The sequence below is a fragment of the Rhinolophus ferrumequinum genome, chromosome 22 (genome assembly GCF_004115265.2).
Source record: "Rhinolophus ferrumequinum isolate MPI-CBG mRhiFer1 chromosome 22, mRhiFer1_v1.p, whole genome shotgun sequence".
Taxonomy (NCBI): domain Eukaryota; kingdom Metazoa; phylum Chordata; class Mammalia; order Chiroptera; family Rhinolophidae; genus Rhinolophus; species Rhinolophus ferrumequinum.
The window spans coordinates 50,407,808-50,430,052 of NC_046305.1; the positions used below are offsets into that span (position 1 = coordinate 50,407,808).

The following is a 22,245-nucleotide window of genomic DNA, read 5'->3' on the forward strand; positions in this document are numbered from 1 at the left end:
ACTATTTTAATGCAGTATTTTTTGAAAATCAAAACTAATGTAAAAAAAAACAAACCAAAAAAATCCCACAATGAACAAAGTGTCACAATTTTAAATAACGACAGGATTCCACTCTGTACTTGCTCATCTTAGCCTTATTTCCCTCACCCTAATCCCACTCCTGTTGAATCCTGTCTGTAAGATTTTGGTATTTTATTCATCATGGATTTTTTTTGCATTACTTTTTTTAAAATACTGCATTCCCACAGTATTTACCTTGACTACTGAGTTTCTCAGGACCCTCTTCCGTTTCGTACCTGAGGGGAGTGCTCATCTCCTACCGTCCCAGGCCTCCCAGAATATATACGTCTTCTCCTTTGGTACCTAGCTCCCCTGACCTCGTTGCTTCCTTAAAACCAGTCTATTTTCAAATAAAAGCCTACGGATTCATAGCCATAGGAAATGATTAATTAGTTCAACAGACTATCAGATTTGGAAAGTAAGTGACTTTCAAGTTTGTTGAGGAAGAACAGTCCCAATAAACAGGACAGTCTTGGTGGCTTTGTTACCAAGGGGGAAACAGGATGACAACTTTCCTGATTGGGCAGAAGAAACATATGGCAAACACGCGTCCCCCCAACACGCACACCCAGACTGTGTCTGCCTTAGATCAAATGTGGGATTACATTTCACGGGGTGGGTCATGAGTACATACCTCCAAAGAGAAACCCAAATACAGAAAAATAGCCCCAGTTAACACCTGGACGCTTAAGTACACTTATTCCCCTTCTTGGTATGCACCCAGGAGTGTATACAATTGCATAGTTGATTTTTTTTCCCCAGAGAAATAATAAAAACAAAGAAAAAGAAAAATTGGCCCAGGATAGGTCCTCTGGCTTAAAGCTCTTAAAAATGGTGCTGGCCAGAGTGCAGGCTGTCCAGACTTGTGCTTTGTGCAAAATGCAAAGAGCTTCCCCACTGTGTCCACTCCCACCCCCTGGGGAAAGGGTTGGGTCAGGGAAAGGGGGATCCAAAGACAGATCAGCTCATTGGGAGTAATCTGTGGTCATAGTTCACTAAAATAGATTTCTCTACCTTTTTATAAATTGTCCCAACCCCTACCCCATTTTTCAACATCAGTCCTATTATCAAAAATATCTTCTTACAAAGTATGCTTCGTTATTTTAATAAACTAACCACAGATTAAGGTCAGCTATGGCTTAACAAAAGAAGCCAGGATGTTCAGTTCATTCTCCAAAGTAGAGAGGAAGGAGAAGGAATCACTTAAATAGGGGGGAAAATTGATTTTTTAAAATGTTTTTGCTTGCTGGGGTCTTTTTCTTTTCCTTAAAAAAAAAAAAAAAAGAAGTCAAAAAAGACAGTTGCCTTCTACAGAAATGCAGCAGCAGAGGATGGTAGCGCTCTATTTAGGTTTTTGGTTTTGTTTGAAACAGTCTGGCCGAAGGTCCGTCCTCCTCCCAAGGGGCACGCAAACCCCTGCATGTGGTTATTGCTAAGTAGTGAAAAAAAGGTCACCTCTGCACCAATTCACCTGGAGACAAAGTCAACACACACAGCTGCTCTTCTCATCCCTCCCTCTCTCCCATTCCCCAGAGGGAACTTTTAAAAAAGTAAAATTAAAGTCTTAAAAAAATCACCTTCTTAACTCAGCTGAGCTCAGCCCTCAAAGAGGGTGAGGAAAATTTTGACGGGGGCAATTGCTGATCTCCTCTCGAACTAGAACAGATGACAGGTGGTGTTCAGAAAGAAAGAAAACTTAAGAGGAACAGGATTCCGCTTTTAAGTCCTTCCCTTTCCCATCCCAATAGACCAATTTAATCTGCCGCCCTGACAGGCACCAGTGAGCACCCGTGGCTGCCCTGTCTTTCCAGACCGTTCAGGAAGAACTTATCCCACCCTCATTTCTACCTTAATTCAAATCAACAGTAAGTATGTCTAATTCCCAGTTTTCCTCCACACTCCTTACTCCACCATGTGCTTTGTTTTCCAACCTAGAAGAGCTTTGGTCTGTTTTTCTCTTGTTGACTGGGAGCCACCTTTGCCTGTTCCTCCCCCACTTCTGTCCCCCACCCCCAGCCTTCCCCTACTACGTCCTTTGAGGGTTAGGAGACAGAATCACCACCTTCCCCCTGGTACCTGCTCAGTCCCATCAAGTTAAGATCTGCAAAGGCCGCGTCCAGCCCTGAGGCGCCATCCAGCCCTGACCTGCTCTTGCCCGCCCGCCGGCCTGCCGGGCAGCTCTCTGGTGCACACAGCCTTCAGTTTCTAGCCAGGCTCCCACACACGTTACTTCATTTGCCCCGTCAACGTGGGGGCCGGGTCTTGATGAGCCAGTCAGTTGAGCTGGACCTTCCTTATTGAGCCCCCTTGCCCTCCAGGGTCCCCACTCAGAACCTGTGCACCAGCAGCTCCCCACCAGGGTCCCGTTCCCGCCTCCGCAGTTCGTCCCGGTAACAGCAGGAGCAGAAGTTGTTCGTCTCAGGGTGTCCATAGAAGCTGCAGTTCGGTTGTTTGCATTTGGTCTGGGTTGGGGGAAGCGCCCTGGGCGCTCCGGCCCACCCATCCGGCTCGGGGGGCTCCCGGTAGCCGTTGCTGTAGGAATCAGCCACGCGGAAGGGAGGCGGTAACAGCGCGGCCCTGTGAGCGCCGTCCTTGGAGTGACTGCCTGGCTCCAGAGAAGGGCTGCTGTCCTGAGGCAGGTAGGGGCGCCCAGGAGGGCACTGTCTGGGGTAGGTGGCGTATGGTGGTAGGCCCCCCACACACGGACCCCCTGCCAACTGCCTCCGGGGTTCCTGGCAGTGCACCCCACCCCCAGAAGGCCGAGGGATAGTGAAGCCCCCAGGGTAGCCAGCAGAGAATGCCACTGCCTGCGACTCTGCTTGGGGGGCTGCCAACAGCTCCTCCCCACCGTCTGGCTCTGGCTTTTTGGCCGGGGGAGGCCCACTCCCCACCCCTCCGTTCATGATCTTCCTCTCTGCCTCCTTCTGTTTCTGCTCGGCCAGGAATCTCTCCTCAGCGTCAGCAAGGTAGCGCTGAATCATCTCCTCCTGATACTGGTGCCGCTGACCCATCTTCAGGGTCCCCACGAAGATGAACTTCCCCTCCCCTTGCATTGCAGTCCTCATGCTGCTCAGGCTTTGCATCACCTCCTGGCTGTACCTGCTCCCGCCAGTGCCCACAGACTCGGACGTGGGCTTCTCAGACACAGGCCCGTCCCCAGCCGCCTCCTCCTTGCCGCCCTTCCAGCTCTTCAGCGAGCTCTTCTTCTTCTTCTCCAGCGTCTCGGTGCCACTGCTCAGCCCTGCCGCCGGCCCCAGCCCTGCGGGCTTAGAGCCCTTGCTGGGCATCAGGCCTCCCATGTTCTTCTTGAGCTTGCTGCCCAAGGTTTTGCCAAAGCTGCCCAGCTTGTTAGCCACGGAGTCCGCCCTTTTCTTGTCCTTCTCCCGATCGCGTTTGGACTTCTCTTTCCGCTTGCTGCCCTCATTGCTGGTAGAGCTGCTGCCAACTGACTCCTTATCTGATTCCCCAGACTCTGGAGTGGACCGGGGCTCATCTCCAGCTGAGGCCGTGGGGGACTCGGGCTGAGCCAGGGGAGCCTGGAAGAGACAAGAACTGGGCTGTCAGATGTCCCACTGGTCTGGGTTGGGGGAGGCCCCCAGGGACACCCCTAGCCCATCCATCTGGCTCATGGGACTCCCCGCAGCCACCACTATAGGAATTAGCCATGTGGAAGAAGGTGGTGACACCTCTATGAACTCCATCCTTGGAGTGACTGCCTAGTTTCAGAGAAGGGCTGCTGTCATGATGGGGGAAGGGTCACCCAGGAGGACACTGTCCTTCTCCAGCTCCAGTCAGCTCTCCCATGGACAAGGGAAAGGTGTGTCTAACATATAGCTTTCATCTCACCCCCTGCCTTCTGACTCCCCTCTGTAATAAGGAGATATTAAAATGAAGCCTGCCTCTCTTCTGGAGCAATGAGTAACTAACTATATGAGAACACGGGCTCTAGGTGAGGAGGGAGAATATTCTACAGACACTAGAATGTCCTTTCTTATCAATTTCCTCATGCCAAATTCTGCCCCAAATCAAGTCTTGACCAACCACGGCCGCCAAGTCTAACCACTCTGTACTCCCTCGACTATCAGACATTCAGCACGGGGGCCCGTCAGTGTGCCCTGGCTCCTGTGCGTCTGCTCTGTGGGTAACAGCGACGTCCCAGAACCTCCTGGATCAGAGCTCTTTAAGCACTTCTGTCTCCTCTGGTGCCCAACACAGAGGTCTCTGTATACAGGGCTTGGGACAAATAACAACCTCAAGTGCACCAAAAAGTCCAGAAAACTTTTCTTGAGGACTGTGTCTTAGTATCGGACGGAGAGCTAGGCTGGAGAGGCGATGTGGAAAACGGGGGCACTGACAGGTTTCCTTTTCCAGCAGGAAAAAGCGTCTCCTGGAACTTGGCTGACGTGTTCCAGTTCTTCCTAACCGCGAACCACGGGCCACCACCCAGAAGAGATCTAGAAGGAGAGGTCGCCTCTCTGGAAGGTCGCCTCGTTCTCCCTGTCACTGGAACCCAGGGTGCATAAGGGGGAGGCGGCGACATCCTCACCTGTGCACCAGAGGACACTGGGATCCACTTGACATTCATGTAGCTGTGCAGCAGGTGCAGCTTGACCTCTAGGGACAGGATCACACTGTGAAAAGGAGGAAAAAGGATTGGAAACATACTGTGACCTTGGAAAGCAAAGCACAGAGTGACCACTGGGGTGGGGCGGTGGGAGGGGCCGCAGGGCTGGGGACTCGCACAGGGTGGGTCTGAAGCACAGCTGTACCAATTACTAAGCTTGATGACCTTGAGGAGTCATTTCAACTGCCCTGGAATTCTGCTGGGGCTCATACTGGCTACAGAGAATCATCTAGTCTGTAGGGTTGTTAGGAAGATTAAAATGGTATTTGGAAAGCGCAGTGTTTGGAAAACAGGAAAAACTAAACAGTAGCCATCATTATTATTGTAAATATTTAGAAGGAGTTTCTGAAAGTCAGGTGAGCACTTCCTTAAAAAGCCATATACTCTGGGTTTTTAAATCAAACGCTCTCAGTTGGGTCCCAGTTTCAGGAGCCCAAAAATGGAAGCGCTGGGTAAGAAGCAAGAGAGAAGCTTTCACATCCATATACACCTCGTAGGAAGTGTGACTGGGTAGGGGCAGGAGGAAGCCTATACTGGCTTCTGGGAGGCGGGGCGAAGGGTGAGGGGGACCGTGTTTTTCTTGCTGTTTAAATTCCAGAAGGGAAAAAATCCAGAGCAAACTATTTTGGTCTACCATTTAAAACCCCTCTCACTTGGTATGGAAGAAGAAGTGTAAATTGATTTTCTGATCACTGTTTGGGGGCTTCTGGGAGCTATCAGTGCAAGAACGCTTTTCATACTGGAAGGAAAGAACTAGTTGAGATCCCAGCATCCCCATCTCTTTCCTTCATGGGGAAAAAGCAGCTCCACGCTTCAAGCGTCCCGGCGCCCACCCTGGCTCCCGCCTCTCCACCTCTCCATCTTCCCAAAGACACGGGCGCTAGGATGTCACTGTCCTGCCCCTGAGCCCAGGCCAAGTGCCTGGGAGACAGACGCTCTATGTGGAAGAGGTGGCAGCTACAGAGCGGAGGAGACGACTAAGCCTGCCTCACCTGGCCAATCGGACGTTGTCACTGTCGTCTTTGCCCCACTCCCAGCCCTTCCCAGGGTCCACAGCAAAGTGCAGGGGGAGCAGCTTATGCTCAGAATCTGTAAGTGGGATCACAGCTGGGGGAGAAAAGAACATGTCATTCAGGCGGCTCCTCAAGGAGAAGAAGGCAACTGAACAGACTTCTCTACCAAGGAGCTGGGTCTGTCTCTACAGGGATGGCACGATGGCTGCGGTGACGTCTCAGTTCTTACCTGGGAACTACTCCGGCATTAAAAACGAACTGGCTGGTCTTCCCTTACCACCCAGCACCCAAAGTAGGCCACTCATTTCCATGACTCCTGACCAGTCAGTCAACACTCACGATATTCGTGCCAGTTAAGGTGTGGATTCAGGGAATTCAATGTCGTTATTAAGACAAATAGAGCAAAGCCCCATCTGGAAGGTTCTGTGACCTTCATACATGAGCTCTTTACTCTAGAACAGGGAGCAGGGGATACAGGCTGCTGTTTTTTTTCCCCAAAGTTTTGTTTTTGGTTAATTTTAAAACCCTGGTATATCTTGCAGCTCAGTAAGACCATATCAACCCTGGCCCGGCTTGCATGTCACGGAATTCGTTCCTCCTATATTCTCTCTCATTTCAGTTTTTCCAAGTGCAAATAACGCAGACCGAAGACACCCGAGACCCGGACACTGCATTCAGCACCTTGTTCCTTGGCATTCTCCTTCTGTTCCATGGACACAAGTGCAGAAAAGTGGGCCTGATCGTAAGCGAGCACCAGAGGGGAGCGGTGACACTGGCTGGCTGGGACCTCCAAGGGCAGATAGATTCCGCCAAAGGGAATAGGGGCGAACGCTGCGGGAAACCACAAAGATGATTATTAAGGCTCTGTTCTTGCCTAGTGGGCAATCCCTCTACCCCACTCTGCCAACTGAACCCCCCTTTCATTCCAAGCCCTGCTTAATAATTCTTTCCTAAGAAGCCTCATCAGTGAACCCCAACTGCTTTACTCCTGAGACTCTCCTGCCAATTCTGTATTGTCCTGATCTACACCGTTCTCCTGGAGGGTCCGCATATCCCGGGGTTCCTGTGCCCCTGCCAGTTCTTAGCCCACGGCTCCGCAAACGGGGCACTCGGCACGGGCTGCGGACGGACTCACCTTCTCCCCCCGAGTCCCTCAGCATGGTGTCTGCCACCACCACAATGGGCCTCCTGAGCACGTGGGCAAGGACGAAGACGTGGAATTCTTCTAGACTCTCATAGACAGGCTCCTCTGAACTCTCCACCCTGGAGTTGCAGGAGGCGAGAAGAGTAGAAGGGAGAGGGAAGAAAACAAAACAAGAGACCCCCTGAAGACCAGTTCTACGAAGAGGGAAAAGAGGGATGTCCTTCCCTGGTTTTCTCATCCTAAGGCTGCCACGGACATAGCTCATTAGTTTACGCTACCAGGGCTGTTTCTTCTTCCATTTCAGAGCTGGGGAAGTCCAAGAAATCGGAAGGCTCTAGGGTCAAGGCAGGGTTAGGAATCTGGAGGCGACCCCTCTCTTAACACCCGTCCTGTTCAACCAGCTTCCCCAGTTCTCTGCATCAGTACACAACTGGGTAACCTCACCCTGCTGCCTTCACCCACCACACCCACCCACACGTCACACTCCTCCTGGCCTTCCAAAAACAAAAAAGGAAACAAAATGTCCTCCTCTGCTGTTCCCTTGCCATCTACCTAGTAGTCTACTCAGAAATGTTGAGAAACATTTACTGTTCTTTCTCTCTCACTCCACTTCATCGCCTGGCTTGGCCAGTTCCGTCTCGGCGTCTCCTAGGTCTCTTGGTCCTGCTTCCCCCGGCTTATCTGCAACCCACCACTGTTGTCCACACGCACGGCCCTCTCTTTCCTAGTCTCTACAATTGCCTCTAGTCTCCTTCCCTCCACTTCCCCATCCATTCTGCTGTCAGCATGTTCAAATACTCGAATTTGCTCCGGTCACTCGCATACACTCCAGTGGCCTTCCGCTCCCTGTAAAGCAATGTTATTCAACACAGGACGCTTGCTATGAACGCAGATTTCTGGGGCTTACCTCAGTCCAACTCAAGGATGGAGGTCCAGAAATTGCACTTTAAACAATCCTCCCAGATTATTCTTATGCACAATAATGCTGGAATTGCTTATAGTTTCTAAGTTTCTATTACACAAAATTTCAAAATTTTAAACATATTCAAAACTAGAAAGACTATTATACTAAGCTGTCATGTATCCATCACCAAGCCTCGACAGTGATACTTGATCAATTTGGTTCACCTAGACCTTGATCTACTTCCCTGTCAGCCCCCACACCTACCCAACCCCCCTGATTATTTTGAAGCAAATCTTAGACATAGACTCATTTCATCCATAAATATTTCAGTTTTTATCTATCTCTAAAAGTAATTTCTTTAAAAAAATACGCACAATACCATTAATATCACACTTGAATAAGTTAACAATAATAAAACATGCAGACGTTGTTCACATTTCCCCAACTGTCATATAAATGTCCATACACTGAGATTAGTTGATATGTCCATCAAATGTCTCTAAACTTAGGTTCCCTCTCCATTCTTATTTTCCTTGCATTTTATTTACTGAGGCAACTGGGTCATTCGCCCTGCAGTTTCCTCAAAGTCTGGAGAGGATACGATTTTAATTTCTTAGCATGGAACAAGAGAAGCCTTAGCACAGCCTCATGTGTCACGCTGCGCCACATACACCATATTTCGGCAATACTGAGCTGCCTGTGTTTCTAGCACACACTTCTGTGCCCTGGCCATGGCTTCTCTCTGTCCTTCTAACATCCTCGTAGCACAGAGCTCTCTGGACACTGAGGACTCAGTACAGATTATTCCTGCTGCCCAACTTAGCCATACTTACCCTCCACAGTTGGCTCCATTGGTACCCAGATGCATGCGGGGTTCACTTGAGGCAAGTTTGATTAGCTCATTCCATTCCTTCTGCCATTCGTCCTCTGTGTACACCAAGCCTGACTGTGTGGGAGACAGGGAGGGGACAGCAAGCAATTAGGGGCTAGTTCAAGGGGCAAGAGCCATTCCACTCACTCACATTCCCCCACTCCCTCTTTCTCGTAACATTTGGCTTATAATTGGTACTAGAGTCCAATCTCTGCCCTTTATAGTCAAGATCCATGAAAGGATAGTCTATGATCTCGCTCACATGTCTTTTTCTGCCATTCTTTCCAACCCATTGCCATCTAGCTTCTGTGTCTGCCCTCCACCCTGTGCCCCTCAACCCCCACGTATCACTGCACCTAACTGACTCTGGCAAAGGACAATGACCTTCTAATTGCCAAATTCAGAGGACTCTCTCATCTTTCTTCGCCTTCCTGTGGCATTTGATCTCTTTAAACTTTCTTCTCTTTCTGCTTCCACAACACTACTTTCTCCTAGCTCTGTGAACTCTGCTATCCCAGAAATATGCCACACAAAATTTCTGTGTCAAAGATTTTAGCCTTGGTTCCTTCTGGGTGATGTCGTCTACTGCCACAATCTCATCTCCTGCCACCGATGTGCTCAGGACTCTATCTTCTCCCTCTCCGGCCCAGACTTCCTCTTCATTTCTATATTCACATCCCGCTGCCTACTGAAGACTGCCACCCCGTGACTACCTCCAACTCCACACAGTCAAAACTGAACCCCTACTTCTTCCCAAACTCTCTCTTCTTCCTATGTTCCTACCTTAGTGAAAGCACGAACGAGCACTTAAACAGCCAAGCTAGAAGCCAGGGAGTTATTGAAGACTCTTCTCCTTTTAACCACGCCACACTCAGATCCTTTTAGCCAATAATTATTAAGTAAGAACTACCGCAATGGACCCTTAACTGGTTTTACTATTTCCAGTCAGATATTCTTCTGAGCCACGTTCTACAATGCTACCAGAAGGAGTTTTCTAGAATTAAAATCTAATGATGATTGCTTCTTGCTACAAATTCCTTTAAAACTATCATTACCTATGATTCAAACTCTTTAAACATAGCGTATGAAGTCCACTTCCTGGTCCCCTACTCACCTCTCTAGTCTAATGTTTTGTAATTGGCTGTACTTCCTTGGATGCTCCATGTTGTCTTATATCTCAGCGTCTAAGTCGTTCCTTCTGCCTGAAGCAGCTGCTCCCTATCTACCTGGGGAACAGTTTCTCAGCTGTCAGGAGAGAACTCAAGTATCACTCCTCCATGAAGCCTTTTAAATCTCCCTGGTAGATAACGCCTTCCTTTGTGTCCTCCTCCTTAGCTGCTACACAGAATCCTACCACAGAAGTCTTTGTTGCAATAATGTATTTATGTGTCATTTCCTACTGCTACTCTGAAGGACCTGGACCAAGTTTTCTGCAAAATGCCTCGTGCCTACTATGTGATCACTAATCAATAAATATATGCTGAGTGAAACTGTAATTTTCATCAAAGGAGCAGAAGTGGTACAAATGACTTAAAAATATCATATTGGCTTTAGGATGTACAGGAGTTAGGAGATGAGTCTACTTGTTATATTTGGCTTACATTAGTATTAAAATGAGTTTATACTGCTTAAACGCACACTGAGAGAGTAAAAAGAGTCACAATGGAAAATGAGGGGTATCGGGAACAAATTAAACGGGAATTAGAGCCATCGTGAGCACATTCCACTTTTTAATTTAAAAATGACAAAGCTGTTTTCAGTTTGTAAAATGCTATCACAAATTGTTTTCAATTAAAAAATAATAAGAACAAGCACAGGTTATATATACGGGGTGCTCTGGTCACTCTGATATATAGTCCGCGATGCAGGAGGATCTGTCTCCCTCTTCTTCTTAGCTACTTCAGCTTCCTGTTTTTAAACACAGCCACTAGGTGGCGGAACCTTCTAGCCTGAAAATGTTCTTAACTGGGTTTTATTTACCACCAATTTCAACGCAAAACAAGGAGGTCCGGGAAATCAAAATAATTTGTTTGATGTTTGGTACTGGCTAAAAGAAGCCCCCTGATCCATCAGCCTTCTCCCACCGTTCCCACTCTCAAGGTCTGAGTGGTCTGAGCTAAACAACTATCTGGCCACGTTTCTAGCACGGCGCTTTCAATGTGCCCAGCAAAAGGAGTGAAAAGATGGCTCCTTTGATAGCCACTATTCTCTATGCATGTGTTTCCAATGGGGGCTTTGAGAGGGACAGGTGGCTAACCAAGGACAGAACCTGGGGATTTCTGGGTCTCCTGGCTAAATACCGCCATCAATACAACCCCACCTTTAAAATAATAGTTCAAAAGCTGGGATTGAAACACACCTATCCTCTGACAGTTGTGTCACTTCTATTTAACCAGCAGGCTCGAGTTGGGCCTTGTTTTGTCTACGGAGTGGTCAAATCTAAGGCTCAGGGATGGTGTGAACCCAACAGTTGAAGGAGGAGATTCTGGGCTGGCAAAAGCAGCTCTCCCTCCACAAGGTCCAGCTCCGCTGCGCAGGGAGCCATAAGGTTTGGTGGGATAAAGAACATGCTGCTTATTGGGCTCTGCCCCTGTGCTCATTTCCCTCAGGAACCTTCTAGGCACTTTGGCTGATCAAAGACAGGACTCTGATCCTAATATCATCTTAAGTTTAACAATAGGCTATGTGTTTTTGAGAAAGAAATGTAACACATTCTACTTACATATTTAAAATTTTCAGGACATAAAATTCTAATAACCGAAGAAAAATCTCTTAGTTCTATATTATGGCCAGTTATGATCGTGCAATGAAACGAGAAAAGAAAGAAGATAGGAAGAAAAAGGAAAGTTTCTGAAAACATATTCCCATATTCATACCGGAAACACCCAGCCCTGTACATGGCAAAAAATAAATATACCCGAAGGGCAGGAGATAAACACAGAAGACAGAGAACCAGAGGAAAAGGAAATAGGGAGACCCATTGTCTTTATGTCAATATCTAATGTCATTACTACAGGGACGGGGTGGGCAAGCTTTTTCTGTAAAGAGCCTGATGGTGAATCTTTGTCTTTGCAGGCCATATGCATCTCCTCTATTCTGCTACCGTAGCAGGACCGCACTTACATAAACGTATACATGTAAATGAATGGGCGGGGCTGTGCTCCCATAAAACTTTTTTTTACCAACACAGTTGGTGGGATTTGGCTCACAGGCCATAGTTTGCCCAACCCCTGGTATGGGGATGGAAAGTACAGCCCATTGTTTGTTTCTTCTACAAAAACGGCTTCAACATTTGCTAAACCCCTAAGAAGTGCCATTCAAACTCAATTTAACAGACATGCTTAAAAATTTTTAAACTATTTGAAAAATAAGTGGTATATATGCCCCCCCCGCCACACACCCTCCCCCAAATTTTAAGCATTTACATTTCTACATGGTTTGGAAACATAAGTCTTTCACAATTGGTCTGGCCTTATGATAAGCACAAAAATCCAAACAACACAGAATTATCCGATGGACTTGCCATACCTCATTTTGCAAGCTTGCCACTGAAGGCTTACTGAGCACACCTCTCAGGTGACAAGCACAGTTAAGAGACCTCCTGTTTAGGTCTTGGTTTCCCCACAAGTTCTCATGTCTATAGCAGAAGGCATTTACCCTTCTGAGAAATGATATTATCTGCATTTTCTATAATTTCCAGAATTACAGGAGGAGTATCACTGAACTAAGCACCTGGAGACACCTCCTACTGGCAGGCACTGGGCATGTCCGCTGGGTAACTGGGAAGCAAGGTCTCCCTCCCGAGCTCCCTCACCTCTTTATTCTGCTGTGTTTGCTGCCACCTCCAGCGCCGTTTTAATGCTTCCTTCTCGGCTCCCTTCTCCATCAGTGCATACAAAGCTTTCCGCAGCATCAAGTCCCGATCATGGAAACCCCACATCCCTGCGGCAAGAAAACAACAGCAAGAACCTTACCTTGATTCAACTCTGCTTATTAGTTCCATCCACAGACCCTGGCATCAAGGAAATCAGGCCAAAGCCCAAGTTCCAAGAAACCTTCCTGTGACTTAGGGTACTTCATGCAGAAAGAAAAGATGTTCCTACTCTGGAGGTTCACAAAACTTTGAGGACTTGAAAGTGGGGGTTATACCGTGTCCCACAAACTCCTGACAGAAGCCCTTACTCCTGACGCAAGTCTAACAAACCAAAACAGAGATGCAGCACATACGATAGGTCTGGGACATGTAATCAGCATCAATGCTTAAGGGATGGTTGGAAAAGGGGGACGTTTTTTAAAAGCTAAAGCAAATAATATACTGAACCATAAATAGCTCTTATAATTCAAAGTAAACACGTCTCACAAAGGACTGAGGAAAACATACCTGTTTTATATACCAAAAGAATAAATATTCAATAGAACTATACATACACACACAGAGCTATATACTGCTTGCTTTTTGTTGCTCATGACTTCTGGGGGTCAGCTCTTAGAGTGCGACCCACGGTAATTGTGTGTTCTCCATACGCTTTCTGAACAAGACTGAAAAACCTAGGCAGGGCTCTGCTATCGCCTCCTGCACGCGCGCATGCGCGAGCACACACGCACAACCTTGCTCTGAACCATCACTTCTGCCTAAGATCAAGCTTGGCTGGATCAAGGCCTGCACGTGAGATTGAACTATCGATTCTTTTCTATGAGGGATCGGAGGCTGCTTTCAAGACTCACCAAGAGATGCTGCATGCAGGAGGCAGTTTCCGTCCCCAGTAGTTGCCAAAGGAAGCAGCCTCTGACAGGTGGGGTCCACACTCACCCACCAGTTCAACCGTCCTACAGAAACGGGAGGAAAAGAAGAGCAGATCACCCACAAAAAGCCCTTTCCACTTCCCTGTTTTGCAAACAGACTCAAAATTTGCCTCCTCTAGAAAACCTACCAGAGTAAAACCATCGTGCTATTACTTTTTATATCTTTTTCACTTATATCTAGTCAATCAGAATCTGGTGAGCACAACTAGTTAGATCAGTGATTCTTAAGTGGGGACAGTTTTGTCCCCAAGGAAATATTTGGCAAAGTCTTGAAAAGTTTGGTTGTCACAACTGGTGCAGGGATGGCACCGGCATCTAGTGGATAGAGGCCAGCGAGGCTCCAAACACAATACAAAGCACAGAGCAGCTCGCACAAGCAGGAATTATCTGGTCCTAAACATCAACAGTGCTAAGATTGAGCAACCCTGGGTGAGATGATGAGGTCAAGGTCATAGTTTGAAATCTCTATTGTCTACTTGGTCTGATTCCTTCACTTGGGTCAGGAGATGAATAAATATTGTAGCAACAGAGCTGAGTAGGAATCCATCAACACTAAAGGAAAACAACCTCAAGTAAATATTCAAAGTGTCACGCAAGTTCCATCTGCAAATATGACAGCCAGCATGTCAGTGTGTATGTGGTATGATTTCAACGACATGAGCAGTGAGACAGGACATAAAATACCCAAAGGTGAGTTTCACTTCTGTATAGTCACCCCACAATTGCCAATCCATTGTTTACACGAGGCAAGTATTTCATGAAGGATGCTTCAAAGTTTTTTTGAATTACTGAGAAGTCTACAGAAAGAAAAACTGGCCTATAATCTTGTCAAATAACTTGCCAACTTTTAAAAAAATTATGAATCAAGGCACGTGCTTGGTATAGAAGGGTACAAACTGAAAGGTACGAGCTTCCTTTCCATGCCCACCCCTCACCCCCTAGTCCTTCCATGGGAGTGTTTTAACACCTGACTAGCTTTCCCAGAACTCCCAGGTACCTCACCCCAACATAGTAACTAATTTTAACAATCATTTAAGACAAACACAATTATAAAGGTAAAGAAGTCTTGTGGGAAAAGTTCACATGAATAAAGGTGACTTAATCAGCACCGTGCACTGTCTACAGCTCTGGTTCTTTCTGTTCACAGGGATGTCCCAGAACTAATTAGAATCCATTTGTATTTTTTTCATGTATTGATTTTTAGGTATTGATTCCTAGGCCTTTCATGTATATCTATTTGGCTTCCCTTCCGTGAAATAGGAAATTTCCAGAGGAGACTGTCTAATGTGTGTCCTTTCTTTAACTTGAAGAGGCGCCTAGCTCAGTCCATGTTTACCCGACTGACTGCTGCCCTTGACCGTGTCAGGTCACCCACTTAGACTGGAAGCTGCTGGCTAAGCCCAGTCCCACCATGTGGCTGCCTCCACGTGGAACGCAGAGGGAAGAGCACGGAAAAGGAAGCACTCACTGACCTGCCTGTTCCAAGGCGACCAGCATGGACTGTTCAATGAGGTCTCTCTCTATGAAACTGCGGAAGTCTTCATTATACACAGTGAGATCTGGAAGCTGGAAGGCACAGATGGGCATTTCCAGGGGGTGCTCACTGCTCCCCCCACCCCCACCATTGGAGGAGACATGGGAGCGGGCGAGGGAAACAATGCTGGAGCTGGCGTGGGAGATGCCCCTAGACAGGCGTTTTTCTGCAATGAGAAACGGAGTCACCTTAGAACATACACAGCTCACTCAGAACTTTCCACTCATGTGGTGGAAAGGTTTTCCCAATCAGGGGAAAACTGGGAGTCTCTCTTGCTACCAAATTTCACGACCCTCTTTCTCAAGCCAAATACAATCGGAGAAATATAGAAAGTGATATTTTTTGCAAGCACTCCCATTAGCACCAAATATACAGTCCTCTTTCTGCCCTTTCTGGAATTTGCCTGAACTTCTTTTCCCCATGACTCTTTTTCCACTTCCATTTTCCAACATAACAGGGACCCATTCATTGGGCAACTTGGTCATCATTGTTCAGTGGGAGGAAGAGAGAATAACGGAAATGGGGCTTCATTTGGCTAGATCGACTCAAATAATCTCGCCGATAATTTTCAGGGTCTTAGAGAATGTAGAAAAGGGTTTCCATTATAAAAAATTAAAGACAAAGCTTAAACATTCAGGAACTTTCTTCCCTACCGTCAATGATATTTATTTATATTATTTACTATAACTTTTTTGATACTCGTATTTATCAGAAATATATAGACAGTCGATTCTCACTTAACATGCTACAGAGGAAGACAGTAACATAGATATGCCCCAAATTACTTCATTTATTTTGACTACATGGCACTTACAATTAATTCCCCAGCGGAGAGCTCATTGTAATCATAATTTGTTCCGTGAAGTACTACAATTCATTTGCATCGCTTGAGTTATACAAACGTTACCAAAAGAGCTAAAACCCATGCTGGGTAGTTAGTTCTTCACCCAGTATTTGCTAGAGATGATGCTAGAGGTAAGTCAACAGTTGTTTCAAGTTTATTTTATAGTGATGTTATTTTTTAAACATTTTTTTTTATATTTAAAAAGTACCATATGCCCATGGTGAAAAATCAAAATACCACCAAAAGGTACAAAGAAAGTTCCCTCTCATTCAAATTTCCCGATCCCTTCCCCAGAGGCAACCTTTTGTATCCTTCTAGAAATTTTAATGCACACAGATGCACATATAGCTTTTCGAATCAGCTTTAAAAGCCTAAACAAGAGCGTACTATATACACTGTACTGCATCTTACCTTTCTCGATAGATTTTAGAGGTTTTTTTCAAAATGGTACATCAAGTTCTACCTAATTCTTTCTAATGACCGCAGAGGATTCCAGAAGATTCCACACTATGGATGACTAGAATTTATTTAACCATTTCTCTACTAATGGACATTAAAAAGTCGTTTTCAAGCTTTAACTTTCAAGTTTTACACTACATGTGTACGTGTCTATTTACATGTGTATTGATTTACTTAAAGGGTATATACCGGGGGTGCCAAAAAAATGTATACACGACTTGTATTCATATTTTGTTATCAGTATATATTGAGTATTACAATTTTTATAGGCTTTTTCCTTTCTTAAAATGTGTACCCATTTCTCTGGCTCCCTCTGGGTATACATGTACATAAACATATGATATAATGAGTCAGGATAGAGATGCATTTTTAAATTTTGGTAGCTATTGACCAATATTACCAAAATGGGCTCCAAAGAGGTAGATGGTAGTGACTCTTTGACGTCTATCTTTATGTTTACCTCATCTCAACAATTAGATGGTACCCTCCTTCCTCTATTTTTTCACAGTATCTGAAGGCCTTTATCTAGGATACACTCAAGATGCAGAGCGACAGCGAGGGGCTCCAGCACCTGGCCAGACTGAGGCCCTCTCTCCCCAGTTTGGCTGGAAAGAAGGGGGAGGAATGGAAGCATCTCCGAAGGATCACTCAACTCGGACTATTCAGCAGTCCCCGCCCTTCCTTTCTACTCAGTATACAGAAACGCCCCTCAGTGACCCCAGTACCTTGAACGATGTCATCCTGCCGCTGTAGGGTGGGTCGGGGAGGGCGAGTAGACTCTCTATCAGAAAACCCTTTTTCAGGGATCCTGGGGCCACCACTCCCTTCACTAAAGGGTGGGGGCAGGTTCCCAGCATGGACTTGACGCAGCTGTTCAAAATCATTGAGGGCGGCACTCACATCCCAGTTCTTCCCTGTCAGGGGACAAAGCAAAAAGTGAGTTGGGCACTTAGAGTACAGGGAGGAAAGACACAGAACGATCACTCTCACCATTCTATCAAAACAAGCGAGCATGTACTCACGCATACTTCAGTCACCCTCCTTTCCTCTCACCCTGCTTTATTTACTTCATAACACTTCAATCGGAAATACCACATTTTATTTACTTGTCTATTTCCTAAGTAAGCTCCAGGAGCACAGAAACTTTTTTCTGTCCTGAAATAGCCCTTGGAGACCTGGTAACCTCATTTTACAGATAAAGGGAATGAAGCTGAAGGAAATAGAGTGACTTGCCCAAGGTCACAGCTCGTGTGCACCGGAGCCCAGCAGGATTCCAGCTTAGATCCTTAATTCTGAGACCCAGAGAATTCTTAGCCTAGATGTGCTCTGGGGTATCCTAAACCACATGAAATTGTACACAAAGTTATAGGTATGTGCATTTTTCTAAAGAGAGAGCTAACAGCTGTCATCGTGATTATCAAAGGGAATGAACTCCTCAAATTTAAGAATCCACTCTACTGAAGAAAAGACCCTACACGACAGATGTGTCATAATTGATTTTTCTGTTGCTTTCTCCTAATGTTCTACATAATTGTTCACACTTCTTTCTGTTCTATTCCATCCACCTTCATTCAATTCCTACTACCTCCAATCCACTCTGAAGAATCCCATGAGATGACTCTTTCGAAAGTACAGTTCTGATCATTTAAAAGCTTTAATGGCTTACCACTGTCTATGGAATAAAGCCTAGGCTCCTTTGTGTGACATTCAAGGCTTTCTACGGCCTGGCCTACTTTTCTAGCCTTTTCTCTGTGCTTCAATTTTCCTCGCTATGAAAGTGAAGATGGTATCATATTGGGTTATTATGAAGATGAAATGAATTGAAAGCACTTAGAACAGGGTTTGGTACATAGAAAGCATTATATATCTCTTTCATGCTGTTGCTGTTATGTTTCTTGTTACTATAATTCTCCAGTTCAGCTGTGTTAATCATCCATGTCTGATGAATTTACTTCTGAACCATTACATTCACCATTTGTTCCAACTCCCTCTGCTCACCCTGCTTCAGTCATACTGGCCTTTTTGCTGTTACTGGAACATAAGACTGCTCCCACCTATGGCCTTTCCACCAACTCTTCCCAGCATGTCGACGCAGACAACTCACCTCCTCCATATTTGCTCAAATGTCCCATGTTTAAGAAGGCCTACCCTGACTACCCAATTAAAAACTACAACCCCGTCACTTAACACTTCACAATTTACTTGGTTATCATGTTCACCATTTATTGGTATCTCTCCTACTAGAACGTAAGGGTGAAGTTTTTGTTTGTTTTGTTCAAGTTTCTAGAACCTGGCACCTAGTAGGTACTCAATGAATATTTGTTGAAGAATGGAGGACTTTTGTTCTGAATCAGTGAAGGAGTGAATGACATCTGTCTTGAGCACTGGATCTATATTTCCAACTGTCTGCTAAACTCCTTAAACTTAGGTCCTCCTAACAACATATCCAAAGCTAATGTCCCATCTTCCCTCTTAAAACCTGCTTCTTCTCCTCCTGTATTCCCGAAATCGGTAATGGAGTCACAATCCTCCCGGGCCAGAAATGTCAGTCAGCTTCAGCTCCTCTTCCCTCACTAGCCGGTCAATCCTCAGGGCTGTTTGCAAGGCCCCCCTACCCACCCCGAAACATCTCTCAAATCTAATCTATTGTCACTGCCCTAATTCGGGTCCTCATAACCTTCACCTGGTCTTCGGTCTTTTCCGGAGGCTCCCTGGTCCTTCTACCCCTCATTGCTCCCCTCTCTAATTTGTTCTTTGCACTACAACCAGAGTTAACTTTTAAAAGAAGAAGTAAGAGACAGAGAGAAAATGATGCTCAGGTCTTTTGATTCCCCCGTTCTTTTGAATCCAGCCACTTCTCACTCTGCTGCTTCCACTGTGGTCCAGGTCACCACCATCTCTCATCTGAACTATGGCAATATTCTTAACTGACTGACCACTTCTTCTCTGGCCACCTTCCAATCAGTTCCGTATCCTTCAACCAGCACAGTGTTAAAAACTCAAGTCCAATCACGTCACTCCCCTGGTTAAATCTGTCACCAGCTTCCCACTGAATGCAGAATGAAATTTAAATTCCTTTGCACGTCCTACAAAGGCCCCCCCCCCCATATTCTGCTTCCTGCCTATCTGACCAGCTTCCTCGCAGTCTCGCAACACTCCTCCTACCTCAGTCACTATGAGTTTCTGCAATGTGCCGAACTCTCTTTCACTTCAGGGTCCTTGCAGAAGCTATTTCTTCTAAACGTAAACATTCTCTTCTACATCCTTTGTCTTGCTACTCCTACACATCCTTCTGGGTTCAGCTCAAACGTTGGCCTCAGAAAGGCCTGTCTGCACTCTCGACCTAATTTAGGTTTCTCTTATACTTCCATAGCACCCTTGGCTTTGATCTCAAACAGCATGCGTGTGTGTGTGTGTGTGTGTGTGTGTGTGTGCATGAGATAGAGATAGATAGCTAGCTAGCTAGATAGACAGGGACAGGCAAGCATTGATTTTTAACATAATTGTTAAGAGCTAGACTCTGAAACCAGATTGCCTAGGTTCAAATCCCACTTCACCTCTCTGAACCTCAGTTTTTTAAATTGTAACCGGAAAAAAACATTGTTCTGCCAAATTCCCCAATATTCCCCAGTTTAAAAAAAAAAAATTGTAATACTAGGTTAATAAAACCTATACTGCAGAGTGGTTGTGAGAATAAAATAAGATATCTCAAGTACATCATACATAACACGTATAGGTAGGTGTTCAATACAGGTTATAAGAGGAAGAGGAGGCATTTGAGCCGAATCTTGAAGGATGAGAACTTCAGAATAATGAAGGAAAGGACACTGCAAACCTAGGAAACAACATGATCAGGGAAAGGTGACAGGGGTATATGCTGCAGCGTAAGAAGTGAGGGAGAGCGTAGTAGGAGATGAAATCGAAACTGCAAGTTAAGCGCATTCATACTGAATTAGCACACTGGAACTGCAACGCCGACCTTCCATTTGCAAACCAGTGTTTGCTCCCAGGCAGCTAAGCAAATGTCAGGCTGTCACACCTCGCTAAGGGCTGACAATCTAAAAAAATCAGCCATTTATACTAAGAACTTTCCCCTCCCCCACAGGCTTTTATCTATTTGTGTCATTATATATTTTCATCATCAAAAAGCATCTGTTAAATTATGACTCCAAAGAATCCCAATGCATGCTTCCAAGCCTTAAAGACCTTAAAACCCAGAACATTCACACTTATGTGTGTATACAGATGTAAGTGAACAAAAGCAGCAAAATGAAAACATTAAATTAATTCACTCTCCATAGAATTACTCATACAATATAGGGAAGGAAAGAAACAAAACCATGGATAATTCCAAACATGAAAACCCAAAAGTCATTTCTCTATAAAGAAGAAATCTTAAAGATCTAGAACTATGCTTATAGTGGACTAATACAAAATTTCACTTGCCTTACCTGAGCATAAATTGACAGTGGAGAAAGCTACCCCCAAAATTCACGGTGAAAAGGGTATTTTGCATTTTTACATTATGGTGGGTCATACACAAAGTAGATTATTACAAGTAAATGTAAGGTCTACCACACACAAAGTGACTTCTGATCACCTTAAATGTTCCAAATCATCCTAATAAATATTACATTTTACTTTCTCTCTTCTCATTCTCCCCCCCATGACCACTTACCTTCCAGGAGATCTCGGGCCAGCCCTGGCTCTGCTCCTGTGGATCGGACAAAATCAGACAGGACAGCGTCCATATCCAGGGTCATGTGATCATGTAGTACCTGCAGGCAGCTGACGTAGGGAGGACATATAGATCACAATCCAGGGCCTCCACCTGCGGAGGAAATAAACACACGAGGCTCCAATTACACTGGGTTGGGATGATCACAGCCCAATTTCAATGGCTTCCTGACCCAATGGGAAAACTATCCTAGATCATTCATTTCAGTCGAACTGATTATGAAGAGGAACATTTAGTTTTCTAATTCCTCATTCACATCAACCTCCTAAATACTACATTAACCACAAAACCTAATATCACTCTGAATAATGCTTTTCTCCTACCTTTCCAGAGTATTACATTTCTACCCATAGGTTGCTTCTCCAAACTAATGGAAGAGACAACCACCCTAAAGAACTCGCCGCCTGCATTATTCTCCAACATAGAACCTTGCTTATTTCCTTACTGGCACTTGATACCTGAAGTCATTTTAATTAAGTTGACGTTTAGCCTCCTTCTCTAACATGTAAGTTTTCTTGAAAGCCAGGAGCTTGTTCCCGTATGTATCACTTGACAGTTGGCACAGTGCTTGGCACACAGGCCCTCAGTAAATATTTGCTGAATGAATAAATACGATACACTAAATAACTTTACAGTTGACCACTCTTCTGAGGCTAGCTGAGAACATGGGAGGAGCAAAATGATAGCTAAAACTACTCAAAGTAAAACCATACGCTATTACGCTTACGGTTTTCGTAAGAAAATTCAATCTTTCTCCACTAACTCCATGACCCCGGGAAAATGCCTTTCTCCACCCAGGACACATGATTGACAAATAAGTTCACCTGAAAAGATCTCTTTCTGCAGACTTGACTTGGGCAGAAACTCTGTCCCTGACCTGACAGCCTGGTACCAATTCACAATCCTCTGCGGTTCTCAGCCCCAGTTGAGGAAGCAATAATGGAGTGAGGAACAATCTCTACCCAAATTCTGCCACATCAGACAGGTCTACAGTCTTCTGTAGAAGAGGACTTGTTCATAACGTCACCAGGTACACACCTGCCCTACCACATCCACCAATTCCTTGCCTCCTGGGAAGGCCAAAACACGAATTCGCACAGGTAACAGGTGACTCAGGTGATGGTCTCTGCAGAAACATCTCCTCCTAAACAATCTACTTTTTCTTCACACCCCAAGACACAGCTTGTTTCGTGGTATGATCAGATCCTGAAATATTCAGGCAATGATTTGTGGATCATAAACCCAGTAGGT

General features: G+C 45.5%; 1 protein-coding gene across 3 annotated transcripts in view; it reads right to left on the reverse strand.

Annotated features, from left to right (window-relative positions):
- Positions 1–2,105: 2,105 nt before the first annotated feature.
- OTUD7B (OTU deubiquitinase 7B) overlaps positions 2,106–22,245 on the reverse strand; it is a 47,749-nt gene continuing 27,609 nt past the window's right edge. For all 3 annotated transcript variants that reach the window (XM_033092687.1, XM_033092685.1, XM_033092686.1), the window contains 11 exons: positions 20,935–21,087; positions 16,982–17,170; positions 14,892–15,119; positions 13,342–13,443; positions 12,431–12,558; positions 8,579–8,691; positions 6,833–6,960; positions 6,379–6,528; positions 5,677–5,791; positions 4,607–4,691; positions 2,106–3,596 (listed from right to left, as the gene is read on the reverse strand). In XM_033092687.1, the coding sequence (XP_032948578.1) occupies positions 2,388–3,596; positions 4,607–4,691; positions 5,677–5,791; positions 6,379–6,528; positions 6,833–6,960; positions 8,579–8,691; positions 12,431–12,558; positions 13,342–13,443; positions 14,892–15,119; positions 16,982–17,170; positions 20,935–21,019 (2,532 nt within the window). In that variant the 5' untranslated portion in view covers positions 21,020–21,087 and the 3' untranslated portion in view covers positions 2,106–2,387. The remainder of the gene's footprint in view (positions 3,597–4,606; positions 4,692–5,676; positions 5,792–6,378; positions 6,529–6,832; positions 6,961–8,578; positions 8,692–12,430; positions 12,559–13,341; positions 13,444–14,891; positions 15,120–16,981; positions 17,171–20,934; positions 21,088–22,245) is intronic.